This window comes from Manis pentadactyla, chromosome 5 (genome assembly GCF_030020395.1).
Source record: "Manis pentadactyla isolate mManPen7 chromosome 5, mManPen7.hap1, whole genome shotgun sequence".
Taxonomy (NCBI): domain Eukaryota; kingdom Metazoa; phylum Chordata; class Mammalia; order Pholidota; family Manidae; genus Manis; species Manis pentadactyla.
In genome coordinates, this window is record NC_080023.1 from 4,521,767 (window position 1) to 4,547,240 (window position 25,474).

The following is a 25,474-nucleotide window of genomic DNA, read 5'->3' on the forward strand; positions in this document are numbered from 1 at the left end:
GAATAACATTTCAACAAAGTATTTTCAAGTTCTTAATTTTGATGAAGTCAAAGTTTATCTAATTTTTTTATGGATTCTGCTTTGGTGTCGTATCAAAAAACCCCAGATTTTTTTCTAGGAATTTTATGGTTTTTAGGTTTCACATTTAGATTTATGACTTATTTTGAGTTAATTTTGTATATGAAGCAAGGTATGGATTAACATTTTTTTAAACATATGGATATCCAATTTTTCTAGGATCATTTTTTTTGTTTCATTAAAAAACTTTTATTGAAGTACCATTAATATACAACCTTACAATGGTTTCAAATACACAACAGTGGCTCAACATTCACCCATATTATCAAGTCTTCACCCACTACAGTACAGTCACTGTTCATCAATGTAGTGAAATGTTATAGAGTCACTAACTGTATTTTCCATAACGTACCAGTGACCAACCTATACTGTAATTGAGACATATTGTGCCCCTTAATCCCCTTCTCCCTTCCCCCTCCCCCATCCCCAACCCCTCCCCCTTGGTAACCACTAGTCCCTTCTTGGTGTCTATGAGTCTACTGCTATTTTGTTCCTTCTGTTTTGCTTTGCTTTTTGTTTGTTTGCTTGTTTGCTTTTTAATTTTTATTAAGGTATCATTGATATAAAATCTTATGCTCAGGTTTCACATGAGCAACACTGCAGTTACTACATTCCTCCCTATTATCAAGTCCCCACCACATACCCCATTACAGTCACTGTCCATCAGCGTAGTAAGATGCTATAGAGTCGCTACTTGTCTTCTCTGTGCTATAGTTCCTTCCCTGTGCCCCCCCTATATTGTGCATGCTAATCATAAAGCTCCTTAATCCCCTTATCCCTCCATTCCCACCCACCCTCCCCAGTCCCTTTCCCTTTGGTAACTGTTAGTTCATTCTTGGGTTCTGTGAGTCTGCTGCTATTTTGTTCCTTCAGTTTTTGCTTTGTTGTTATACTTCACAGATGAGTGAAATCACTTGGTACTTGTCTTTCTCTGCCTGACTTATTTCACTGAGCATACTCTCTAGATCCATCCACATTGTTGCAAATGGGAGGACTTTCTTTTTATTTTATGACTGAATAATATTCCATTGTGCGTAAGTACCATATCTTTTTTTAATTTAAGGTATTATTGATATACACTCTTATGAAGGTTTCACATGAAAAAACAATGTGGTTACTATGTTCACCCATGTTATAGTGTCCCCCCATACCCCACTGCAGCCACTGCCAATCAGTGTAGTAAGATGCCACAAAGTCACTATTTGCCTTCTCTGTGCTACACTGTCTTCCCCTTGATCCCCCTCACACCATGTGTGCCAAACATAAAACCTCTCAATCCCCTTCTCCCTCCCTCCCCACTCGTCTTCCCCCACCCCTCCCACTTGGTAACCACTAGTCCATTCTTGGAGCCTGTGAGTCTGTTGCTTTTTATTCCTTCAGTTTTGCTTCATTGTTATACTCTACAAATGAGGGAAATCATTTGTTACTTGTCTTTCTCAGCCTGGCTTACTTCACTGAGCATAATATTCTCCAGCTCCATCCATGTTGTTGCGAATGGTAGGATCTGTTTCTTTCTTATCGCTGAATAGTATTGCATTGTGTATATGTACCATATCTTCTTTATCCATTCATCTACTGATAGACATTTAGGTTGCTTCCATAGCTTGGCTATTGTAAATAGTGCAGCGATAAACATAAGGGTGCATATGTCTTTTTGAACCAGGGATCTTGTTTTCTTAGGGTGAATTCCTAGGAGTGGAATTACTGGGTCAAATGGTATTTCTGTTTTTAATTTTTTGAGACACCTCCATATGGCTTTCCACAATGGTTGAACCAATTTACATTCCCACTAGCAGTGTAGGAGGATTCCCCTTTCTCCACATCCTTGCCAGCATTGTGGTTTCTTGTCTTTTGGATAGTGACTATCTTAACTGGTGTGAGGTGATATCTCATTGTGGTTTTAATTTTCACTTTCCTGATGACTAGCGATGTAGAGCATTTTACTGGCCATCTGGACACAGATTTCTTCTCTGGAGAAGTGTCTGTTCAGGTCCTCTGACGTTTTTTAATTGGGTTATTTGCTTTGTGGGTATTGAAGCCTATGAGTTCTTGATATATTTTGGATGGTAACCCCTTAGCAGATAAATCATTTATGAATATATTCTCCCATACTGTAGGATGCCTCTTTGCTCTGCTGATGGTGTCCTTTGCTGTATAAAAGCTTTTAGTTTGATGTAGTTCCATTTGTTCACTTTCTATTTTGTTTCCCTTGCCAAATGAGATGTATTCAGAAAAATGTTGCTCATGTTTATATTCAAGAGATTTTGCCTATGTTTTCTTCTAAGAGTTTTATTGGTTTCACAACTTACATTCAGGTCTTTGATCCGTTTCGAGTTCACTTTTGTGTATGGAGTTAGACAGTAATCCAATTTTATTCTCTTACATGTAGCTCTCCAGTTTTCCTAACACCAGTTGTTGAAGAGACTCTTTTCTCCATTGTATGTTCATGGCTCCTTTATCATATATTAATAGACCATAAATGTGTGGGTTTATATCTGGACTCTCTATTCTGTTCCATTGATATATGGCTCTGTTCTTGTGCCAGTACCAAGCTGTTTTAATTAATGTGGCTTTGTAGTAGAGTTTCAAGTCAGGGAGCATAATCCTCCCAGCTTTGTTCTTTCTCAGGATTGCTTTGGCTGTTCAGGTTTCATATGAATTTTAGACTATTTGTTCTACTTCATTGAAGAATGCTGTTGGTGTTTTGATGGGGATTGCATTGAATCTGTAAATTGCTTTAGGTAGGATGGCCATTTTGACAGTATTAATCCTATCCATGAGTATGGTTTAGATTTCCATTTATTGATGTGTTTTTCAATTTCTCTCATGAGTATCTTATGGTTTTCAGAGTAAAGGTCTTTCACCTCCTTGGTTAGGTATTTTGTTCTTTTTGATGCAATTGTAAATGGAGTAATTTTTCTGATTTCTCTTTCTGCTAATTTATTGTTAGTATATAGGAATGCAACAGATTTCTGTGTATTAATTTTATATCCTACATCTTTGCTGAATTCAGTTATTAGTTCTAATATTTTTTGGTGGAGTACTAAGGGTTTTCTATGTATAATATCATGTCATCTGCAAATAGTGAGAGTTTAACTCCTTCCTTATTAATGTGGATACCTTTTATCTTTTTGTTTCGTCTGACTGCCATGACTAGGACCTCCAGTACTACGTTAAATAAAAGTGGTAAGACTGGGCATGCTTGTCTTCTTCCTGATCTTAGAGGAAAAGCTTTCAGCTTTTCACTATTAAGTATACTGTTGACGGTGTGTTTGTCATACACTGCCTTTATTATGTTGAAGTGAGTACCTTCTATACCCATATTGTTAAGTCCTTATCATGAATGGATGTTGAATGTCGTCAAATGCTTTTTCAGCATCTATTGAGATAACCATGATTTTTGTCCTTCTTGTTGATGTGATGTATGATATTGGTTGATTTACAAATATTGTACCATTACTGCATCCCTGGAATAAATCCCTCTTCATCATGATGGACGATCTTTTTGATGTATTTTTGAATTTTGTTTGCTAATACTTTGAGGATTTTTGCATGTGCATCAGAGATATTGGTCTGTCATTTTCTTTTTTTGTGTCTTTGACTGGTTTTGATATGAGTGATGCTGGCCTCACAGAATGAGTTTGGAAGTATTCCCTCCTCTTCTACTATTTAGAATACTTTAACAAGGATGGGTATTAGCTCTTCTTTAAATGTTTGATAAAATTCAGCTGTGAAGCTATATAGACCAGGTATTTTGTTTTTCAGTAGTTTTTTGATTACGAATTTGATTTCATTGCTGGTAATTCATCTGCTCAGATTTTGCTACTTCCTGGGTCAGTCTTGGAAGGTTGTATTTTTCTAGAAAGTTGTCCATTTCTTCTAGGTTGTCTAATTTGTTAGCATATAATTTTTTATAATATTCTCCAATAATTCTTTGTATTTCTGTGGTGTTCATTGTGATTATTCTTTTTACATTTTTTATTTTATGTGTGTACACTCTGTTTTTCTTGATAAATCTGGTAGGGGTTTATCTATTTTGTTTATTTTGTCAAAAAAACAGCTCCTAGTTTCACTGATTCTTTCTATTGTTTTATTCTTCTCAATTTTATTTATTTCTGCTCTGATCTTTATTATTTCCCTCCTTCTCTGACTTTGGGCTTCATTTGTTCTTCATTTTCTAGTTTCTTTGATTCTGAGCTTAAGACAGTTTACTTGGGATTGTTCTTCTTTCTTTAGGTAAGCCTGTATTGCTATGTACCCTCCTCTTAGAACTACCTTGCTGCATCCCACAGGTTTTGGGCTGTTGGTTTCATTTGTCTCCATGTGTTGCTTGATCTGTTTTAATTTAGTCATTGATCCACTGATTATTTAGAAGCATCTTGTTTAGCCTCCATGTGTTTGTAGGCTTTTTTGTTTTGTGTAATTTATTTCAAGTTTCATACCATTGTGGTCTGAGAAGCTGCCTGATACAATTTCAATCTTCTTTAATTTACTGAGGCTCTTTTTGTGGCCTGGTATGTGGTCTATTTTGGAAAATGTTCCATGTTCACTTGAAAAGAATGTATCCTGATGCTTTTGGGAGGAATGTTCTGTAGATACGTTAAGTCCATCTGTTCTAACGTAGTTTTCAGTGTCTCTGTTTCCTTATTTTCTGTTTGGTTGATCTATTGGTGTGAGTGGTATGTCAAAGTCTCCTAAAATGAAGATGTTGCAATCTATTTCCCCCTTTAATTCTGTAAGTATTTGTTTTACATATGTAGATGTTCCTGTGTTGGGCGCATAGATATTTATAATGGTTATATCCTCTTGTGGGACTGACCCCTTTATCATTATATTATGTCCTTCTTTGTCTCTTGTTACTTTTTTGTTTTGAATTCTATTTTGTCTGATACAAGTACTGCAACTCCTGCTTTTTTCTCCCTATCAGTTGCATGAAGTATCTTTTTCCATCCCTTCACTTTTAAGTCTGTGTATATCTTTGGGTCTGAAATGAGTCTCTCCCTAGGCAGATATAGATGGGTCTTGTTTTTTTATCCATTCTGCCACCCTTTTGATTAGTGCTTTCAGTCCATTTACATTTAAGGTAATTACTGGTAGATATGTACTTATTGCCCTCCTATTGTTTTATGGTTGTTTTTATCTCCACTCTTTTCCTTTTTTCCTCTCTTGTACTCTTCTCTTACTATTTGATGGATTTCTTTTAGTGTTGTGATTAGATTTTCTTTCTTGTTTTTGATGTCTATCTATTGTGGGCTTTAGATTTGTGGTTACCAAAGGTTCAAGGATAGCTTTCTTATTACCTAAAAATCTATCTTAAAGTGCTTACCCTATTTCAAACACAATCTAGAGGTACTTTTTTTACTCAATTCTTCTGCTTCCTCCTCCACAGTTTATATTAGGTGTCATATTCTGCACTTTTTGTGTATCACTTAACTGATTTGTGAGTAGTTGATTTAATTTTGTACTTGCTTGGTAACTAGTTGGTCTACTACCTTTACTGTGGGTTCATTTTCACTGGTGACAGCTATTCAGCCTTAGGAACATTTTCACCTACAGCAGTCCCTTTAACATATCCTGTAGGGCTGGCTTAGTTGTGGTGAATTCCTTCAAGTTTTGTTTATCTGAAAACTGTTCAATTTTTGCTTCAAATTTAAATGATAATCTTGTCAGATAAAGTATTCTTGGCTGGAGGTCCTTCTGTTTCATTACATTAAATATATCATGCCACTCCCTTCTGGCCTGTAAAATTTCTGCTGAGAAGTCTGTTGATAGCCTGATGGGGTTTCCTTTATAAGTAATCTTTTTTTTTCTCTTTCTAGTTGCCTTCACTCCTCTTTGTCCTTGATCTTTGCCATTTTAATTATTATGTGTCTTGGTATTGTCTTCCTAGGGTTCCATTTGTTAGGGGCTCTCTGAGCTTCCACGATCTGAGTGTCTATTTCCTTCCCCAGATTGGGGAGATTTTCAACAATGATTTCCTCAAAGTGACTGTCTATCCTTTTGCCTCCTTCTGGTACCATTATGCGAATATTGTTTCATTTGGATTGGCCACACAGCTCTTATTATTCCTTCTTTCCTAGAGATCCTTTTTTCTGTTTTTCGGCTTCATTGTTTTCTTGCTCCCTAATTTCCAAATCATTTACAACTTCTTCAACTTGTTAAACACTGCTATTAAATCCCTCCATTGTATTTTTCATTTCAGATACTGTATTCTTCAGCTCTAAGTGACTCTTTTACAGGTCATCTATCTTTCTGTTCAGGTCCTCCCTGAGATCTTGAATATTTTTCTATACATCTGTGCGCATGTTTATGACTTTTACTTTGGAGTCTTTATCAAGAACATAGGTGAATTCAGTTTCGCTCAGCCCACTTTCTGGTATTTTGTCTTATGGTTTTGTTTGGAACAAATTCCTCTGCCTTCTCATTTTTTGTGTTTCCTATGGAGTAATAGTTTTATGGACGAGGTGCCCTCTCGTGCCCGGAAGCTCAAGACACTTCACTTTCCAGTGCATGTGCTCCAGCTGTTGGTGTGCAGTGGGCAGCAAGCTTGTCTGGCTTGTAGTGATCTGATTTCAGGTGGGCGGTGTGGACCATCAGCTGGCCGTGTGTGCAGGGAGGAAACTCGGGACCATCCGCTGAAGTCGTTGTGGGTGGAGCTGCCCTCTGCCTGGCCTACAGCAAAGGCAGGGGGCTGCAGGCAAGTGGAACAAGCACCTGCCGCGAGGAAGGAGCTCCCAGGGCTGGCTCCTGTAGGCAGTTCCCCAGTTGGCATGAAATAGGTCTTAGAAAGCTGGGAGGGTCTCCCTCTGCCTACCAGCTGCAAAGCCTGACTCCACTGCTGGGCCGAGTGGGCCATCTGCAGGCCGCACGCTGCAGGGAGGAGCCTCAGGGCTGAGTTGCCAACAAGGAGGATATAGAGTTTCTGGGGTTCTCAAAAGTTCCCAAAGTGTTGGGCAGAGGGCAGGCTGGGGAGGTACTGTCCACCTGCCCTTTCTCCTGAGCAGAGAGCTCTGTGTAACCCTTGCCCCTCTGGTGCCTCTCCCACTGCCGGGAAGTCTTTCAAACTGCCCACTTTGCTTTTGTTGTTGTTGTTGGGGCACTGGTAGAGAGTGCCTGTTCTCCACAGGCAGCTGGAATCTCAGCCTCCCTCAGTGTTCTACCTATTTGTCCAGCCCCACCAATCACTAGAGCACGATGTCAGGTGGGTTTGTGTTCCTGGAGTAGACCTCCAGGGCCAGACGTTCAGCAGTCCTGGGATTCTGCTCCCTCCCCACTCTGTTCCTCTTCCTCCTGCCTGTGGGCTGGGGTGGGGCAAGGGCTTGGGTCCCAATGGATCTCAGCTTTGCCACTTTACCCTCTTCTGCGTGGTCTTCTCTTCTTTCCCAAATGTAGGTGGTCAGTTCTGCAGTCTTCAAGTCGTTTTCAGGTTTAGTTGTATTTGCTGTGTTTTTATGTTCTATACGATTTTGGGAGGTTTCTGCCTTGCCTTCTTACTCCACCATCTTTTTCCCAGAATCCTCTCCCAGCATCATTTCTTGAAAAGACTATCCTTTGTCCAATTACTTTTATTCCTTTGTCAAAAATCAACTGACTACATATATAACTGTGAGCCATTTTATGGACTCCATTCTGTTGGACTGATGTACTTCTGTATGTTTTTATCAACACCACATAAACATTGAAGTTGGGTAATACAAGTCATACAGACTTGTCCTCATTCTAACTTGTTTTGGCTATTCTAGTTCCTTTGCAGTTCCAAGTGAGTTTTAAAATCAATGTCAATTTTTAGAAAAAAGTTGGCTGGAATTTTGACAGGAATTGCTTTGAATATATAGATCACTTTAAGAAGTGATGTCTTAATACTGCATCTCCATATCTATGAATATAGTCTATCTCTCCATTAATTGTCTTTTTCTCAGCAAAGATTTTTTAGTGTGTTAAATCTTGCATATCTTTTTTCAAACTTATCCCCCAAATTGAATGTTTTTTAATGCTATTTTAAGTGGTAGTTTTTTCTAATGTCAACTTCTATTATTTGTTGCTAGTTAGTAGAAACAATGATTTATTTTTTGCATATTAAACTTGTATCTTGCAACCTTGCTAAACCCACTTGTTGTAGCTCTTTTTGTAGGTCCCATTTCATTTTTTACAAAGGGCAGTCTCAACCAAGGGCAATTTTGGCCCTCCAGGGACACTTGGCAATATCTGGAGACATTTTTGGTTGTGACAAGTGGTGTGTGTTTTTGTAATCTAAGGGGTAGAGGTAGTGGTACTAACTAAACATCTGACGATGCACCTGATGCCACCCCCTCACCCTCCATCCCCAACAAGGAATTCTCTGGCCTAAAGTGTCAACAGAGCCATCCACGGTTGAGGACTTGTGACACATATGACTATGTCATCTTCAAATAAAGAAGTTCACTTACTCCTTTTTGATTTGGAAGCTTTTTCTTTCTTTTTCTTGCCTTGAACACTGGCTAGAGTTTCTGGTACAATTTTGAACAGAAGTGGTGAGACCAGACAACTTTGGCTTGCTCCTGATCATAGAGGAAAACATTCAGTCTGTCACTATTTCGTATGTCAGCAATAGGTTTTTCGTAGATTGCTTTATTATGCTGAGAAAGTTTCATTTTATTCCTAGTTTGCTGAAAGTTTTTTCAAAAATCAGGAATGGATATCAGATTTTGTCAAATGCTTTTTCTGTATCTATTGAGATCATCTATTTGGTTTTCTTTTTCACTCAGTTAATAGTGTAAATTACATCGAGCAATTTTCAAATGCTAAGCTAACTGCATTCCTGGGATAAACTTCACTCGGTCATACTGTATTATCCTTTTTACATGGTGCTGGATTCAATTTGCCAAAAAATGTTTTAGAATTTTTGTATTTATGTCCGTGAAGGATATCAGCCTCTAGTTTTTCTGTCTTATAGTTTCCTTGTCAAATTTTGGTATCAGAATAATGTTCTTTATAGAATTAGTTGATTAGTATTTCCTTCCTTCAATTTCCTCTAAGAATCTGTGTATTGGTATTATTTTTTCCTTAAATATTTGGTGGAATTCCCAGTGAGGCCATCAAAGTTTGGAATTTTCTTTGAGGGAAAGTTTTTCACTCTAAACTAAATGCTTTAGCAAACAGAGCTATTCAGGTTATCTACTTCCTGAGTGAGACTTGGCAGTGTCTCTCGAAGAATGTTACTTTAGTCTAAATTGTTGAACATATTTACACAAAGTTTTCATGTTCTCTGATCTTCGAGCAATGATGTCATCATTCCCATTCATGATACTAATTTGTCTTTTCTTTTTCTTGCTCAAATCTGGTAAGAAATTTCTGTATTTTATTGATCTCAAAGAAGCAGCTTTGAGTTTCATTAGTTTTTGTTTTCTATTTCACTTATTTCCACTCTGATATTTATTTCCCTTTTTGTGCTTAAGAGTTTCATTTACTCTTATTTTTCTAGTTTAAGATGAATTCAAAAGTTATTGATTTGAGATCTATTTTCTAGTAGTGAGCTATATCCCATGTATTTTGAAATGCTGCATTTTCATTTTCATTCACTTCAAAATCCTAATTTCCCTTTCGATTTCTCCTCTGACCTATGGATAATTTATAAGTGGATCAGTCAGTTTCAAAATAGTTGGATGATTTTCCAGGTATTTGCTATTGATATCTAACTTAATTGCATGGGTTCAGAGATCATATTTGTTTCACAGCTCAGAATATTACCTGTCTTGGTAAATGTTCTTTATACATTTGAAAAATGTGTATTCTGCTGCTATTGTATAGAGTGCTCCATGTATGCCCATTAGGCCAAGTTGGCTGATGGTGTCATTCAACTCTACTACATCCTTGGTCATTTTCTGGTATTCTGGTACTTGTTCTACTATTTATGGCAAAAGGAGTATTGAAGTCTCCAACTACAGTTGTGGGTTCCTTTTTTCCTTGCAGTTTTATTAGTTTTTGCTTCATGTACTTTAAAGCTTTATTATTAAAATAAACAGGACTGTTTAGAACTGTTACATCTTTTAAATTTATCTTTATCATCATGAAATGACACTCTTAATTTCTGGTTAACATTCTTAGCTATGAAATCTCTTAGCTATGAAATCTACAGAGGAACAGGTTTGGGGATGAAGATAATAAACTCAGTTTTAGACAGGTACACATAGGGTGAGATATCTCAGAACAAACCTCTGAGAGTCCAGGACAGAAATGTGGCCGGGAGATACAGATTTGGGTTAAGATGTTACTATTACTACACTTCTAGTGCAGTGCCAGTGTAGAAAGGTGCTCCGTAAGTATTTATGAAACAGAAAGTCCAAATAGACTCTGGTCTCGAAGTAATTATACTACTTAGAAATCTCCATCTGACCATAGGTCACATGAGGATAAATTCATGGCATCCAAATTCAAAGAAGCCCTCAAACTGTCATGTTTTCTAATGAGTTATCCAGAAGGTTTTCTGCAACACCTATTTCCAGTCTTTCTCACACCGCTTAAACCTTTCTTGCCTCCTCTCTCATTCTCTATAGATGTTGTATCTTTCTTACCACAGTGAAAATAGAACCCATCAGAGAATTCCTTCACTTTCATTCCAATAAATGCAGTTTCCTGCAACTGAAACACATCTTCCACCCTCCCTTCCATAATGAAGAGTTCTTCCTATGTCCAAAGAGAATAACACTTCCCCTGTGCTCTGGATGGCACTCCCCTCCTATCTTCTAAGTGATCTCACCATCATTTCTCTCTCTTTTGTACAGCAAACCTCCTCTCTACTGGCTCCCTTCCATTCGCTGTAAGCTGCTCAAGGACCTCCCATCTTTCCAACAGGCCAATAACACATAATCATTACAGCTCCCACCCTCTATTAACCTTCCTGAGCTAACACCTCCACGTCTTCATTTCTTTGTTCTTCCACTTTCGGTAGTGTATATAGCTCCCACCCCACCACGCCAATGAAATTATTCTTGGCAAGGTCACCAACTTGATCTCATCTTTGCGAAATCCAGTGTACAACTTTTATTCCTTTATCTGATTGACTTTTTGGTGACATTTGACACTTCTGACCACCTTTTGTCCCTGGAAGCATCCCTCGACATCCTTGGTTCTCTCCGAGTCGCCAGCTTCTCCATACGCTGGTCTACTCTCTGAAGGCTCAAACCCCTTTCTGACTATGTTGTACCCCTCGGTGCTCTCTTCAACTCTAGGAGAGTCAACTGCCATCTGTAGGCCGAGGACAACCAAATCTCTCTCTAGTCTGGCCTCTTTCCTGAGCTCTCAGTCCTGACACTCCATTTACCAGACAAACGCTCTGGTTGGAAAAGCCACATGATGTGTGTGGAATTCTAGATGCATCACTTATTGACCTTGGCCAAGTAATGACATTACTGAGCATGTTTCTCAACCCCCAGAAAAGGGTGGGTGGGGAATAACGATACTGTCTTTTCCAAGATACTCTAGGGCCATTAATACGAGCTGCTGTATGAAAGTAAGCTGTAGGCAATAAGGCACCATATAAACTAAGCTGCCGCTTACCAAGGTAATGGCACATGGCAGCCTGCCTGGGAAGAGCTTTCAATGGCTTGAAATTCTGGGAGTGCTAAGATACTGGTGGGGCCTCTGGATTCTTCCTCAGTTTGGGAACGGATGCTCTCGAAGAGGCTGCAACTCACACGCCCAGCCCTGCCAGGCCGCGCAAGGGAGCCGCGCGCTGGGCCGGGACCGCCGCCGGGGGCAGCGCCGGAGTACTGGTAACACGCGGGGTTCTGGGCGCAGTCTCCCACAGAAGCTGGAAGACTGGGTTTTTAAAACGTAAGCTTTTCAGTCTTTCAGTAGCAACCAATTCAGTTTTTAAAAAGACACTTAAAAGGCCCCCCCTCCATGCCGAACAAGCCAGGCGCGCGCGCGCGGTGCCCCCCGGTTTCCTCGCTACAGGCGCCGGCACCTCGGCCGCCGGGGTAAAAAGCGCTTCTCGATTGCCCTGCGACCCGACGGCGACCCTCACGGCGCGAGCTGGCTGCGCCACGGAACCGCGGCGACAGCCGCAGAGACGCCCGAACGGGCACAGCTAGGGGCGCGGCCGGAGCCAACTACCTGGGCGGCGCCGCCGCCGCCGCCGCCGCCGCGTCTCGTCCGCGGGTCCGCGCTCGGCTCCGCCGCTGCAGCGAGATCGACGGCCGGAAGCCCGTCTCGCGGCCGGGCCTCTGCGCACGCGCCCCTCCCGGCGCGGCGGAAGTGAGGCGCCGGCGCTCTTCCGGTCTGCGGCGCGCCTCGCGAGCCTACGTAACGGCGCCGGGTGGAAGGCGGTGGGGCCCCGGGGCTGGCGGTCGCGGAGGCCCGGGCACCGCTGGACCCCGCGCCCGCGCCCGCCGCGACCGCCATGTCGCTGCTGCAGTCTGCGCTCGACTTCCTGGCAGGCCCGGGCTCCCTGGGCGGTGCTGCCGGCCGCGACCAGACTGACTTCGTGGGGCAGACGGTGGAGCTGGGCGAGCTGCGGCTGCGGGTGCGGCGGGTCCTGGCCGAGGGTGAGGGCCGGGAGCGGAGCGCGGGGCCGGGCCGGGCGGGGGCCGTCCGTCCGCGGGGAGGGTCACCGCCCGGGGCGCGGTCAGGCGGCGGGCCCGGAGCGACCACCGAGGGCGAGGCCAGGCCTGGGGCCGGCACTTCCTTGCCGGAGGCGTGGCGGTCGGTGCGGCAGCGTGGGAGGCTACGGCAGGTGGGAGGAGGTGGTGCTGGTGGTGGGAGGGGGGCTTGGGTGAGGGCCCGCGGGGGAGGCGGAGGGAAGGGGACCCGGAAGGCCGAAGGCGGGGGCCTGAAGGCGAGCAGAGCTGCCGGGCGGGTGTCGGTCGGCTCTTCCTTCACATCCAGGGCCGTGGTAGGGGGCGGGGGCAGCCCTGGACCTCTGGACGTGGGGCCGGCGCCGCTCAGTGCGCAGGAACTTGGGCGTGGGTGATCGTGCACCTCGGTGAGGGTGGTGGCGGGCCTACCCTCCGTGGGTGTTGTGACGGACAGACGGCGAGCCCCGTAACTCGGTGCTGTCCTCTTATTACTCCCTGAGCGTTCTTGTGACCTGTTTGCGAGTCCGCGTAAACTGCGGCGAGTGGAGCTAACAGTTATGACCTGTAGCGAACTTGCAGGTTGGTCTGGTCAGTCACGGAGGAATTTCCAGGTCAGTCCTTCGTCAGCTTCGCTTCTGCATGCCGTTTCCAGCTTCGGGAATGTCCTCTCTCTTCCTCACACAGAATTTATCACCAACATCGGTGACAATCCATTCTCTCCTCTGTCTTTTCCTTACGTTTTTTCTGTGGTGCCCACAGGGGTACGTCAGATTTCGCTAGTGGTGAAGCTTACCTGCTAAACACAGTTGACTTTGTGGCTGGTTCTGAAACGACTATTCTCCCAGATGAGTGCAGGCGCGGGAGAGGCGCTGCTGGAAGGACCAAAGCTCTCTGCTGCAGGTTCAACCTGTCACGGTGGCCGCCGCTGCTGCCATTTGTGCTCAATTTGAGGTGGGAAACCTGCTGACCCTTCTGATGTCCTTTTCCTAAGGGCTCGAGGGGGATGTTCTGGCTGCAGCTATATCACACACTTTTTCTCCACTATGGTAAAAAAAGACTTTGGGTATGATTTGGAGAGGAGACGCAGGCTCTTTCAGAGAGGGGCCAGTACCTCTACTAACATTCCAAGTATAGTTCTCTCACTTTCTTTAGAACAAGAGCTCCCCCAGTTCAGTTTATTTTTCCTGAAAATACCAGATGATTGTCTTGGTTCTGAAAGAAATTCACAGTGGACATCAGGTGGCTTCTGCCTTGTGGAACTTAAAATTAGACACACTCCAATGACAGGGCAGTCCAGTGCAGGGCCAAGGGCCAGGAGGGGTAATCACAGATGGGAGACGATTCGCCTAAACAAGGAAGCTCCTGCCTGTCACTTAACACCAAGGATGAGGGACAGGAAGTGTGACCAGCTGCTGTGGTTGTGTGGAAGAACCTGTTCCCTTTGGCTCTCTGGGCAGGCAGGAGGTGCCGGCGAGTAGTGCAGCCAAGATTCCCTCCACTTGAGCTCAATATACAGCTCTCAGCTGTTGAAGCCTCTTTCTAAACTGAAGTGATGAGAAACCTGCATGAAGTCTGTCACATAAAACAGCACCTTCAGAACATAGGCTGTGGGAATTCAAGCAGTCTTGTGTGAATATGGGGAAGACCACAGACCCCAAACAGTTTCAGAATTCTTAGTTTTTGAAAGAGACTGTGTATTCTGTATGTCCTGGAATACTCCCATAGGGGTTGGGGAAGTACTTGTGATCAAATACATTAATATATCTATAATTAAATGAGTAAGTGTCCTCACTGTGGGATAATTCTTTAAATAGCTGCATATCAGTTCATGTCAGGTGTCACCCCAGATCAATTTATGCTAGATTAGGTTTTGGTGTCAAATGACTTAAGGAAAAGACATCAATTTTCCTACCTTTTTGGGGTTTGTTCCTGTAACATAAAATGAGTTGTGGGGCAGAACTGGAGCCAGATAGCTCTCTAATCTTTGCAACATTTGTTCTAAGTTTTCTTTCTTTTCTTTTTAAGCAAATTACTGGGAGTACCTGCCCTGTCAGAGATGTCCATCCCAGTGGATTCTTGAATGCATGTTTTGTGTTCTCTTGTTTGGGATTCTATGTGATCTTGCTTCCTGCTGCCAGAAAGGGTAACTGAGGTGCATCACTGCTGCCAAGAACAGTGTTTCTGCATGCAGAGCAAGTCCACTGTCCAGCAGGTGCTCCCTGCTGACCAGGTGGTGTATGGCCAGGTCTTCAGAAACTGGAAACAAGGACGCACAGCTTGTGATTTGAGTGTAATCAGGCACGTGTGTTTGGTTAGAGGTCACATGTAATTTCAGTCAGTCAGCACCTACTTGCTGGAACGCTTGAGTGCCACGCTTCCTATCAGTGTCTTTGATAAACCTGATGTGGTTCCTGGTGAAGAATTTGTGTTCTCTCTGTGGTCAGCACAGGCCTGAGAGTCCATGGGCATACCCCCCACAAATCCCTGCCTGCCTGTTTGCAGTTCTAGCCCTCTGCCCTTCTGCTTTTGGAGGGCTCCTCCTTCCTCTGCAGAATGTTGGGTTTGGTGAGGGTGCCCAGACTTTGGTGTTGACTGGCAGTCTCGAATTGTGCGATTGTCACAACTCTTTGCTGGAGGTTCTGGAAACCTCCAGGTTTGTGTGATCTCAGGACATCCTCTACACAGATCCACAACGTAGCGCATTTTAGGTTGATTTTAAAAGATGGGTCATAGCACACTAACAAAGCACACCCCTCTTTCCATCTAGGAAGCGTGACAGCCCTGAGCCCTGAGCCTGGTAGTCTTGTGCTTTCTGAGTGCTTCTTGACCATCACAGTTTTATGGTCTATTTGCACCTGCCGCTGCACACAGAGGCCTAAGTGCAGCTCTGTTCTCTCCCAGGGAGGGGTGCTGAGTGCATGTCCTCTCTTCTGCAGACACCCCAGTGCACAGCACCAGGGCTTTGGGCAGCTAGTTCTAGTCACCTGCACAGTCTGTGCCTTTGCCTGGTGATTGCCCTCTCAGCTCTTCCTGCCTACCTCCTGCACCTACAGGTCAGCCCCCTCGCCCAGTGACTAACACCAGTATGAAATAGCAATGATGTGTTATTCATGGGTCAGCTGTATGTCTGTTCTTGTGTGCGCGTAGTAGTGTATCTGTGGTTGAGTTCGTCTTTCCTTGATGCTATGTTCAACACTCTTTCACCTGCTTATCAGCCAGATTGTATGTCTTTGTGAAATGTCCAGGTCTTTTTTCCATAATTTATTGCACAGGAGTTTTGGGAGTTTCTTATTGTTCTGGCTGTAAGTCCTGTTTCTATGTAACGCTTGTGTGTGTGTCTGTGAGGACAAGGAAGAAAGCTGCACGTGGGCCCCCTGCCATCCCCGGCCAGGCTGCCTGCGGGGGCAGGGGCTCGGCCTGGGCAATCGAGGTGTCTGCGCATTCCTAATTACAGAACGCAAATTTTGAAATGACAGTGGATGGCAGTGTCTTAGCAGTGCCTGGCATTCATTCCTTGGTAAGTGTTACATGTCAGTGTTGTTGTTTTTATTTAAGCTTTTAACTTTGAGGTACTTGTAGTTTACGTGCATTCAGTTGCCAGAAATGATGCAGAAAGATCCTGGCACACTTTACCCATTTCCCCCAGGGGTGACATCCTGAGAAACTAGAGTCAATGTCACAACCAGTGTCTTGACGTTGATGCAATCAAGACAAGGGTTTCCACCCAGGAGGATCGTGTGTGTCCTTCTGCAGCCACCTCCTCTTCCTTACACCCTGGAAACCACGGAACTCTGTGGCTGTGTCATTAGAAGGTGATCGTTATGTAAACGGAATCATATCTTATGAGCCTTTTGGAATTGGCTTTTTTCACACAGCGTGAGTGTCTGGAAATCCACCCAGGCCGCTGTGTCCGTAATTTGTCTTGCTGGAGAGTATTCCGCGGGGTGGATATACCGTAGGTCATGTAAGCACTCGCTCACCTGCTAAGGGTCGTGGGTTGTTTGCAGTGTTTCCCGCTATTAGAAATAGAGCTGGTGTGAACGTTGGTGTGCAGGCCTTTATTTTTCTGGGACAGATGCCCAGGAGTGCACATGCTGGTCATAAGGTAGTCGCATGTTTCTTTTTTTTGGAAAATTGCCTGCCTGTTTTCTAGAGTGGACATGCATCTTTACATTCCCACCAGCAGTGGATGAGTGTCTTAGTCTGGCTGGGCTGCCGTGACAACATACCTTAGACTGGGTGCCAGAAACAAATTTATTTTCTCAGTTCTGGAGGCTCAAAGTCCGCGTTGAAGGTGCAGGCAGGGCTGTTCCTGATGAGGCCTCGCCCATCGGCTGGCAGGTGGCCGCCCCTCGGTGTGCATGTGGGGAGAGCTGCTCTTCTGCCTCTCCTCGTAAGGACACCGGTCCTATTGTCCCAAGGACCAGGGCCGCACCCTTATGACCTGGTAACTAATCGCCTCCCAAAGCTCCCTGTCTCCAGGTAGCCACAGTGTGAGTCAGAGCTTCGTGTGGAGTTTGGGGGGACCGAGGTGTGTTCAGGTGCTGTCGTCCTCACCAGCATTGTGCACTGTGTTTCTATTTCATTGTCGTGATGGGTGTGTAGTGATACCTCATTGTAGCTTTAATTTGCGTTTCTCTGAAGGCTATGTGCTCACTTCCCGCTGTGCGTCCTCATAGATGAACAGTCTCTTCACATCGTCTGCCTGTTTTCTAATTGTAGTTTTTTGAGTTTTGAGAGCTCTTTATATATTCTTGGTACGAGTTCTCTATCAGATATGTAGTTTACAAGCATTTTCTGTCAGTCTGCAGCTTTTCAGCTTCTCATCAGGGTCTTTTTGAGACACAATGTGTTTAATTTTGATGAAGTCAACTTTGTCGCCTCATCCTTTTTCTGTCAAGTCTGGGGCCTCCCTGCCCCTCTGTGGCTGGCAAGGGTGTTTCTCCCACAGGTTCCATAGTTCACATTGGTACCCTCTGCGTTAGCTGTCATGTTGAGGCCGGAGTTTGTTTTGTGGCCTTGTGGGCGCCCCGCCCTTCCTCCACTGGATTGCTTGACATTATCATCAAAAATCCCTTGGCATATTGTGTGTCCCAAGTTCTGGGACTTTGCCGTGTTGTTCCATTGTTCTGTGAATCTGCGTCTCCACCAACACCACTCAGCCTGGAGTACTGTAGCTACATAACCAGTCCTGAAATTGGGTATTTTCTTTTTTAGTTAGGGAAAATTTCAGAAATGCATGGAAGTAGAAAGACTGCCAGAACAAATACCTGTCAACCTGCTATCCAGTATTAATAAATGTTAGCTTTTTAAACATCATATTTGGTCCAGATCTTTCTTAAAAATTTAAAAACATCACATCACTAAAGTCTCCATTGACTGTCAACTCCCGGGTTGCCTTTTCCTCCCCTCTTCAGAGGCAGCCACCACCACAAATTTAGCTCATGGACTCCTGCCATCTCTCTGCATTTTGTCCACACATGTCCATTAACTGTGTAACTGCTTTTGGGCATTCTGCATTCTACTCGAGCACTGCTTTTCACATAGGATTTTGTTCTTGTGATCTGCCCCTTGGCTTGGTGCATGTTGTGACTGCCCACAGTGTGGCAGGTGCCACTGCCTCACTGAGCGCAGAGCCCAGTGAGAGGCTGTGAACTGGTGTCCAGATGAGTGCATAACGTGGGGTCTGATGCAAGAAAATGTGGAGAAGAAGAACAGAACTGGGGATGGGGAGTGGCTGGGATGGGAGTGAGTTGAGGAAGGCCCCCTCAGAAGGGACAGGATACAGAGCCCCAGCGACAGGAGCAGGTGAGCTGGGGTGGTGTGCAGGGCAAGGACGTCCTGGACATCTGGGGCTGTGAGGAGTAAGAAGGCCCTGGATGCTAACAGGCTTGGTGTTAGAGGAGAAGGTGCTGTCCAGAGGCCAGGGGGCAGGCAGGAGGACCTTGTAGGCATGCTGGGTTGCTCCATGGTGCTGGAAGTTTTGGTAGAGTCCTGCACAGTGCTTGTGTGGGTAAAAACAGTTCTAGCTCCTCCTTTCTGATCTTCATACTCTTTGCTTCTTTCCTAGCCTCCCTGCACTTACCATTGTCGTGTCACACTGTTGTGCTACAGAGCTGAGCGCAGGCACTTTAGGCCTCATGTTGGCTGTGGGCTTCTCACAGTTGCCGTTTCTCAGGTTGAAGAAGTTCCCTTTGATTTTTGCTTTGCTGAGAACTATTTTATTTTACTTTTTAAAAACAAGTGAATGGGATTTACATGTTAACAGATGGTCTCTGTGTCTAATAAGGTGATCACTTTCCCTCTTCTGTTAATGTCCTGTACTACAGTGATTTTTAAAAAAAAATGTTGAGCCAACTTTGCATTCCTAGGGTAAATCCTATTGATCATAATGTGTTATCTTTATTATGTATTGCCAGAATCACTTTGCTGGTATTTTCTTGAGGGTTTTTTATATCTATGTTAATGAGTGATTTTGATCTGTAATTGTGTCCATAATATGTTCTCTGGCCTCAAAAAATGGGCTGGGAATTGTTTTCCCCTCCTCTATCTTTGGAAAGATTTTGTACAAGAATGTTTTGCTTTTTTCCTCAAATACTTGATAGAATTCACTAATAAATCTGTTTCTGTATTTCACAGGTTTTCATTTATTTCCATATGGATTTATTATTTTAATGTCTTAACTGTGTTGAGATAAAAGTGAGATACATAAACTGCTCATATGTACGTCAGAACCCTTTAAATGTGTGTGGTTTATATACAGCTGTGTGACTATCACTATAAGCAAGTTAGTGAATATTCCCATTAGCTCTGAAATTTCCCTCCTGCCTGTTAAAACCCTTCCCTTCCCCTGCCCTTCACCCCTGGCAGTCTCTCATTTGCTTCCTATTAATATAGACCAGCTTGTATTTTCTCAGGTCTCTTGCAAGTGAAGTCACACATACCTACCCCTTGCCCTAGCTCTTCCCCTCAGCACCGTTGTCGAGAGTCATTCACATGCTGTGTGTTGTGACAGTGGTCTCACTGGGGGCAGCCAGCTCACCCATTCACCATCGATGGATGTGTGGCCCTTCCCAGTGTGGGCAAATGAAGCTGCTCCGAACATTTTTGTACTAGCCCTTGTATGGGTCTGTGCCTTTATTTTCTAGCAGTGTAATGTCAGGGCCATACAGTGGGCCTATGTTTAACTTCTTAAGAAGTTGCCAAACTATTTTCCAAAGTGGCTGCAGCTAGCGTCTTAAACTCCCACAGGCAGTGCGTGAACATGACTTGACCTGATCAGCACTTGGTGTGGTCAGTCTAGGATTTTTTGATTATCTGATTAGATGTGTGGCAGTGGCCTTGTGATTTGAATTGCATCTCCCTAATGGACAATAATGTTGAACATCTTTTCATGTGTTTATCTGCCACCTATGTTTGGTGAAGTATCTTCATGTATTTTACCCATTAAAATTTAAATTGTTGTTACTGAATTTTGAGTGCTCTTTAAACATTTTTGGACAAATCCTTTATCTGGGCTATGATTTGCAAGATCCTATTAGTGGCTTGACTTTTCATCCTCAAAACCCAGAAGTCCTTTAGTTTGGTGAAGTCCATTTGTTGTTTTTTGCTTATAGGTCATACTTTGATTCTTTTCTCTAAGAATTCTGCCTCACGCAGGGTATGTAGAAATACAGTTGATTTCTTCTGTTGCTCTAATGTCCCATGACTTTCTTAAACTCATTAATCAATGATAGCAGCTTTTTTGAAATAGGTTTCACAAGATTGTCTACAGAGACACTTTGTTGTCTGGAGAGAAGAACATCTTTACATTTTTCTATTCAATCTGGATGCCTTTTATTTCTTTTTCTTGCCTGATTGCACTGGCTGGGACCTCCAGTACAACACTGAAGAGCAGTGGTGAGAGCAAACATCTTCACCATGTTCCCGACCTTAGGGGAGACGGTGGCTCTTCCACGGCCAAGTAGGATATTGGTGTGGGTCTTTCATAGATGCTTTTCTGCAGATTGAGCAAATTTCCTACTGTTCCCCACATGCTGAGAGTTTTTAATTTCACGATGTTATTTTCCACTGTAGGAATCTAGAAAAAGCTAAGCAAATTAAACCTAAAACAATTCGACAATTTTCAAATGTTTAACCAGCTCGACCTACTTGTGATATATTACCCCTTTTTATATATTGTTGAGTTTGATTTGCTAACATTTTATTTTATTGGAAATTAAGAATGTGCCAAGAATTCTTCTGTCCATGTTCACATGTGATATAAGTCTGCATGTTTGATGTCCTTTTCTCTTCTGGGTATTAGGGCAGTGCTGTCCCCTTTTTATTGCAGACATTGGTCATTTGTCCTGTATCAGTCTGTCTCTTGCTTTCCTTCTCATTCTCTTATCAATCTATCAGGAATTTATAAATTTCATTTATTTGTCTCCTGAGAGCTGGCTTTGGTTTTGTTGTTTTTTTTCCATTTTTTCCCTCCTTAATCTCTGTTCCTGTTTATTTCCTTCCTGCCTCTGAAGCAGGAAATTTAAAAGATGGTATTATATAAATTGGGCTGTTATTTTTGTGGAAAACAAATTGTTAGCCACAAGCCCTGTTTGTATTTTACTTAGTAAAGATATGTCTAAAGCTTAATATTAAATAAAGTCGTGGCACTGAATTGATGTGTGTGTCTTTCTAATTTACAGGAGGGTTTGCATTTGTATATGAAGCTCAAGATCTGGGAAGTGGCAGAGAGTATGCATTAAAGGTAATAAAAGACTGTTTTTATGTGGGTGTTTGGTTGAAAGAAAATCTAAGTTTCAGTGTTCCAGAGATTTATGTCTGTTATTTAGCTTGTGTTTATTTTTTACAGTCCATTTGTCCTCTTTGTCTCCTGTGGTGGTGAAGCCTCCAGCAGTTTTAGAGGGTTTTAAAGCCATGGTTTCCAGCTTTGGGGTGAAGACTTGGTGGGTTGCTTGGGGGCAAGCTGTGACTTCACAGAGCCAAAACAGCCAAAATAAGGGGTCCAGAGATTCCAAGAATATAAAAGCCACCTGTGCCAAATGTGCATCTGGAGCACATGTATAAATGATTTGTGGTGGGACAGTGGGGAGGAAACTTCAGTTTTGTCCCCAGATATGGCAGAAGGCCCAGCCAGGCTGTGGGCCGCAAGTGGGCCTGTTCTGGGTGAGCAGCACGCCAGTTTGACTTTGGGGGTCCAGAATATAGACCCACGTCTCTGCCAGTGTCTTCCCTCATTTTCCTTGTCTTATTTTCTCTAGCCTATTTGGAGAAAAAGCTTTTATTTTTAGTTTTTGTGTCGTTCAGTCAAAAAGGACCATTTTCAGGGGTCTTTAGCCTTCTGTCAGGTTTTTCCACAGGTCAGGTGTTAAAATTCAGCTAAATGGATTAAGCTCTTAGATGTAGAGTAGAAAGCAAACACTCTTTTAACCTTTTTTCTTTGTTACTTCCCAATACAGAGATTGTTGTCCAATGAAGAAGAAAAGAACAGAGCCATCATTCAGGAAATTTGTTTCATGGTATCCTTTTCCGTGGCCTGAGAGCGTGGTGCTGTGGGGAGGCCTGCGTCTGGGCTGTGGCTGCAGCTGCCTGGAGGCTGCTCTCCCATGTTCTCTTTGGTGTGCTAAAACTGACCTTTTGCCTTCGCTGGACCTACTTGTAGACTGTTTTTAATAAAAAGAAGTTTTCCTCCTTGTTCTTCACTCCCAGGGTAGTTCAGTAGCTTCAGGAGTAGAGGCGTAGTTTGTTCCCTGGAGGTCTCTGTGCCCAGGGGGTGGGCCAATTGCCTGCTGTCTTCCCCACAACCACCTGATGCCATGCCCTCCAGTGCCAGGCCAAGAGCCATGCCCCTGGCCGTCGCCAGAGCCCCTCTCCAGGACTGGTTCTGCTAGGCCTCTGTGTCACTTCCCATCAGCCACCCCGCCCACCCTTCTGCCTTGCCCAGAGCACTCAGGCCACGGGGTTTCCACCCAGATGGTGGATTTGTGGGCTTCCTTGCCTTCTCTCCACTTGGCGCATGCTCACCCCAAGCTGGGGTCCTGCCCTGTTGTCAGATCTGTTCTCTCTTCTCTTGAAGCTCGTTTACTGTGACCCCTCCGGCTGCCAAGCCAGGGGTGCCCACGTCGCCCGCTGCTCCTCACGGCCCTTGTGCTGCACTGCACCACGCCATGTCCTCCGCCTGCTATCCTGCCTGGCCTGTGGGCAGGTGTGTGTGGCCAGCGTGGTGGTGGTCTCCCTTTCCCCTGCCTTCCCCTCCTGTCCAGTTGACTGTACCTGCTCTGTCCCTCATCTTTCCATTCTGCACTCAGATGGTAAGGTAACTGAACCGGTGTTATGGCTAGTGTTTTAATGTCTCATGTGCATTTGTTTTTAAATGTGCAGATTTACACTTTCTCCTTTAACAAGACCCCTGCAGAAAAAGCTTTCCGGCCACCCCAACATTGTCCAGTTCTGCTCCGCAGCGTCAATAGGGAAAGAGGAGTCGGACACGGGGCAGGCTGAGTTCTTGCTGCTCACAGAGCTCTGCAGAGGTAAAGCTCCCCTGCGTCTGCACCACGCTCTCCCACATTTGAACCGCCATGAGATACTCTCAGGGGATGTGTTGGTCGTAGTGGAAAGAGGAGGCTGGCAGTCAGGAAGGGCGGGCGAGAGGGGCTTTGATCGAGCTGCCACTGCCTCAGCCCCAAGGGCCATGCCTAGTCCAAGATGTGGTGTTCTTGGAAGGGAGATTCCTGAGTCTGTTGGTAGGAACCAGAGGGAGCTGGATGCTTCTGGAGAGTCCTAGGGGCACAGTGATCCACATGAGGGTCCGAGGGTGGTGCCAAGGGAGCTGTGGAGCTGGATGCTGGTGCCTGGCTCCTAAGGCACTGTTCTGTGTGCCTGAGGTAGATGGGGGCTTGGCCTCTGAGCCGCTTCCTGTGGGTGAAACGGCACACAGTTGGGGGTGTCCACCCTCCTGGTCTCCATGGGGAATGCCAGAGGGCCCCGAGAACAGGGTTTGGGTAGGACCCACAGGGCCCAGTGAGCACAAGAGGCCTGGCTGGAAGGGACTGGAGGTGGTGCAGGAGTCTCCAGACATGTGAGTGGAGTGTGAGCATGTGTGCCTGCCAGGCTTCAGGCAGTGTGTGTAGGAGGAGGGGACACACACTGTGGCCACCATGGGCCAGGGAGGCAGAGCAGAGGGGACTGAAACAGGTGAGCCCCTGGGAGGACACAGTGCAGGCAGCCAGGCCAAGAGCTGTGCCCGCAAGCAGAGTGACGATGGAAGGAGAGGTTGGGGGCAATGGAGGCAGGTGTCCCAAGAAGAAGCATGCTGCAAAGAAGAGCAGAAATGGGGACATTGTAGCTGGCAGGAGACAGAGGTCCCCTGCGAGGACAGGCTGGCCCCCCACCAGCTCTCCCTTTGTTGACCTTGAGTGTTGGTGCTCCGAGCCCCCGCGTCCAGCGTGCGGGCCTGGCGTTCCTGCGGCAGGGTTACTAGGGACTTGTCAGGTCGGGGGCTGTGTGCCCCTCTGCGGCCCCACCCCTCACACCAGACACAGGGCCTCCTGGCACAGGGAGGGGTAGGAAGCAGGACCTTCTGGGAGGAGGAGGGACGGGGCGCTGGTTCCCCTGAGGGAGGGCCTTTGCGGCGGCCCCTCCAGATGCATACCCATGGGAGCCTACAGAAACCACCTTCCTGGTACCCTTGGGCCTGACCCTCCACAGTTCCCGCCCAGCCGCCCTGCCACCTATGGAATAATTATTCTCAGACTCCTCTGAGTTCTCAGTGCCAGAGGCCCCACCCTGTGTGTGCTCCTCCCTGTTTCCCCAGCCAGCCTGGCAGTCAGTTTGCCACTCCTGCCCTGGGCCCCTCAGCAATGCTGTGGGGGTTTGTGCCCCGCCTGCATTGCAGGTGGCCAGGCAGTCTGTTCCTGCGCATGCCCCACCCCTCCAGAGGGCCCCTGTTCCTCTGGCAGGCGTGGCTGGGAGGGGATCTCTGAGGTTATCCAGTGGAGTGAGAACCAGGCGGGCTGGTGCATGAGCCTGGAGGGTGTGCAGATCCTGGGGGAGCCACAGCAGAGGAGGCCTCGGGGTGAGGCGTAGGCCTGTGTGGGAACCATGGCCGGATCGCCAGAGTGCAGACTCCATGGTAGGTGGGTTGCTGGGCACGAATATGCAGGTCCTGAGCTTTGAGATGCCCTTTGTTTTTAAAGTTGAAAAGGTGACGTGTTTCTGTGGGGAATCCAGACACAGCAGATGTGTGAGGCACCTACATTGTCACCCCAGGCCTTACCCCCCTTCTAGGAAAGTTGAAGTCTTCACGTTTAAAAATAGCAACTGTGGCCCACCTAGACAGAGCACATAGACCCACCTAAGTCCACAGGTTGGGGTGGGGTGGTTCCACATGTAGGGGAACAGGAGGCCAGGGAAGGCTGCACATGCAGATGGGCCAAGTTGGAATGGCTCCCCGGACAGTGAGGAGCCCAGAGCTGAAGGAGGCAAGGGAAGAAGGCTGTCCCAGCTGAGGGAGAGGCACGTGCAGAGATTCAGAGGCAGGGGTGAGGGGAGGCACTGGCTGGAGGCGGAGTGCAGGGTCATGGCACAAGTTGCAGAGAGCGCTGGGTGCCAGTGTGGGGCCTGTGGGAGTGGTAGCCACCTTGGTTTGCACTGTGTGGGCCTGGAGGGGCTGAGGCAGTTGGGCTGGGCCGGGCGGAGGGTGGGCTCTCAGCAGAAGATCTGCACGGTGCCATGGGTAGGAATGGACGCCCTCTCTGAGAACAGGACTGAGGGTCCTGGGGCAGCCTGCAGAGGCCAGCAAGAAGCTAGGGAGTGGTGTTCCATCAGAGAGATGGCATGTGGTC

General features: G+C 45.4%; 2 protein-coding genes across 17 annotated transcripts in view; one reads left to right on the top strand and one right to left on the bottom strand.

Moving 5' to 3' along the window:
- The window catches only part of TMEM175 (transmembrane protein 175), a 35,950-nt gene extending 23,670 nt beyond the window's left edge, over positions 1-12,280 (bottom strand). For all 9 annotated transcript variants that reach the window (XM_036921444.2, XM_057502080.1, XM_057502082.1 and 6 more), the window contains exon 1: positions 12,172-12,280. The gene's annotated coding sequence lies outside the window, so the exon portion shown is untranslated. The remainder of the gene's footprint in view (positions 1-12,171) is intronic.
- A 45-nt stretch (positions 12,281-12,325) lies between these two features.
- The window catches only part of GAK (cyclin G associated kinase), a 62,540-nt gene continuing 49,391 nt past the window's right edge, over positions 12,326-25,474 (top strand). For 3 of the 8 annotated variants that reach the window (XM_036921389.2, XM_036921392.2, XM_036921390.2), the window contains exons 1-4: positions 12,327-12,602; positions 21,317-21,378; positions 22,091-22,150; positions 23,047-23,161. In XM_036921389.2, the coding sequence (XP_036777284.1) occupies positions 12,458-12,602; positions 21,317-21,378; positions 22,091-22,150; positions 23,047-23,161 (382 nt within the window). In that variant the 5' untranslated portion in view covers positions 12,327-12,457. Of the gene's footprint in view, positions 12,603-21,316; positions 21,379-22,090; positions 22,151-22,783; positions 22,837-23,012; positions 23,162-25,474 lie in introns of those variants that run through there. The other 5 variants (XM_057502074.1, XM_057502073.1, XM_057502072.1 and 2 more) reach the window with 4 other exon arrangements.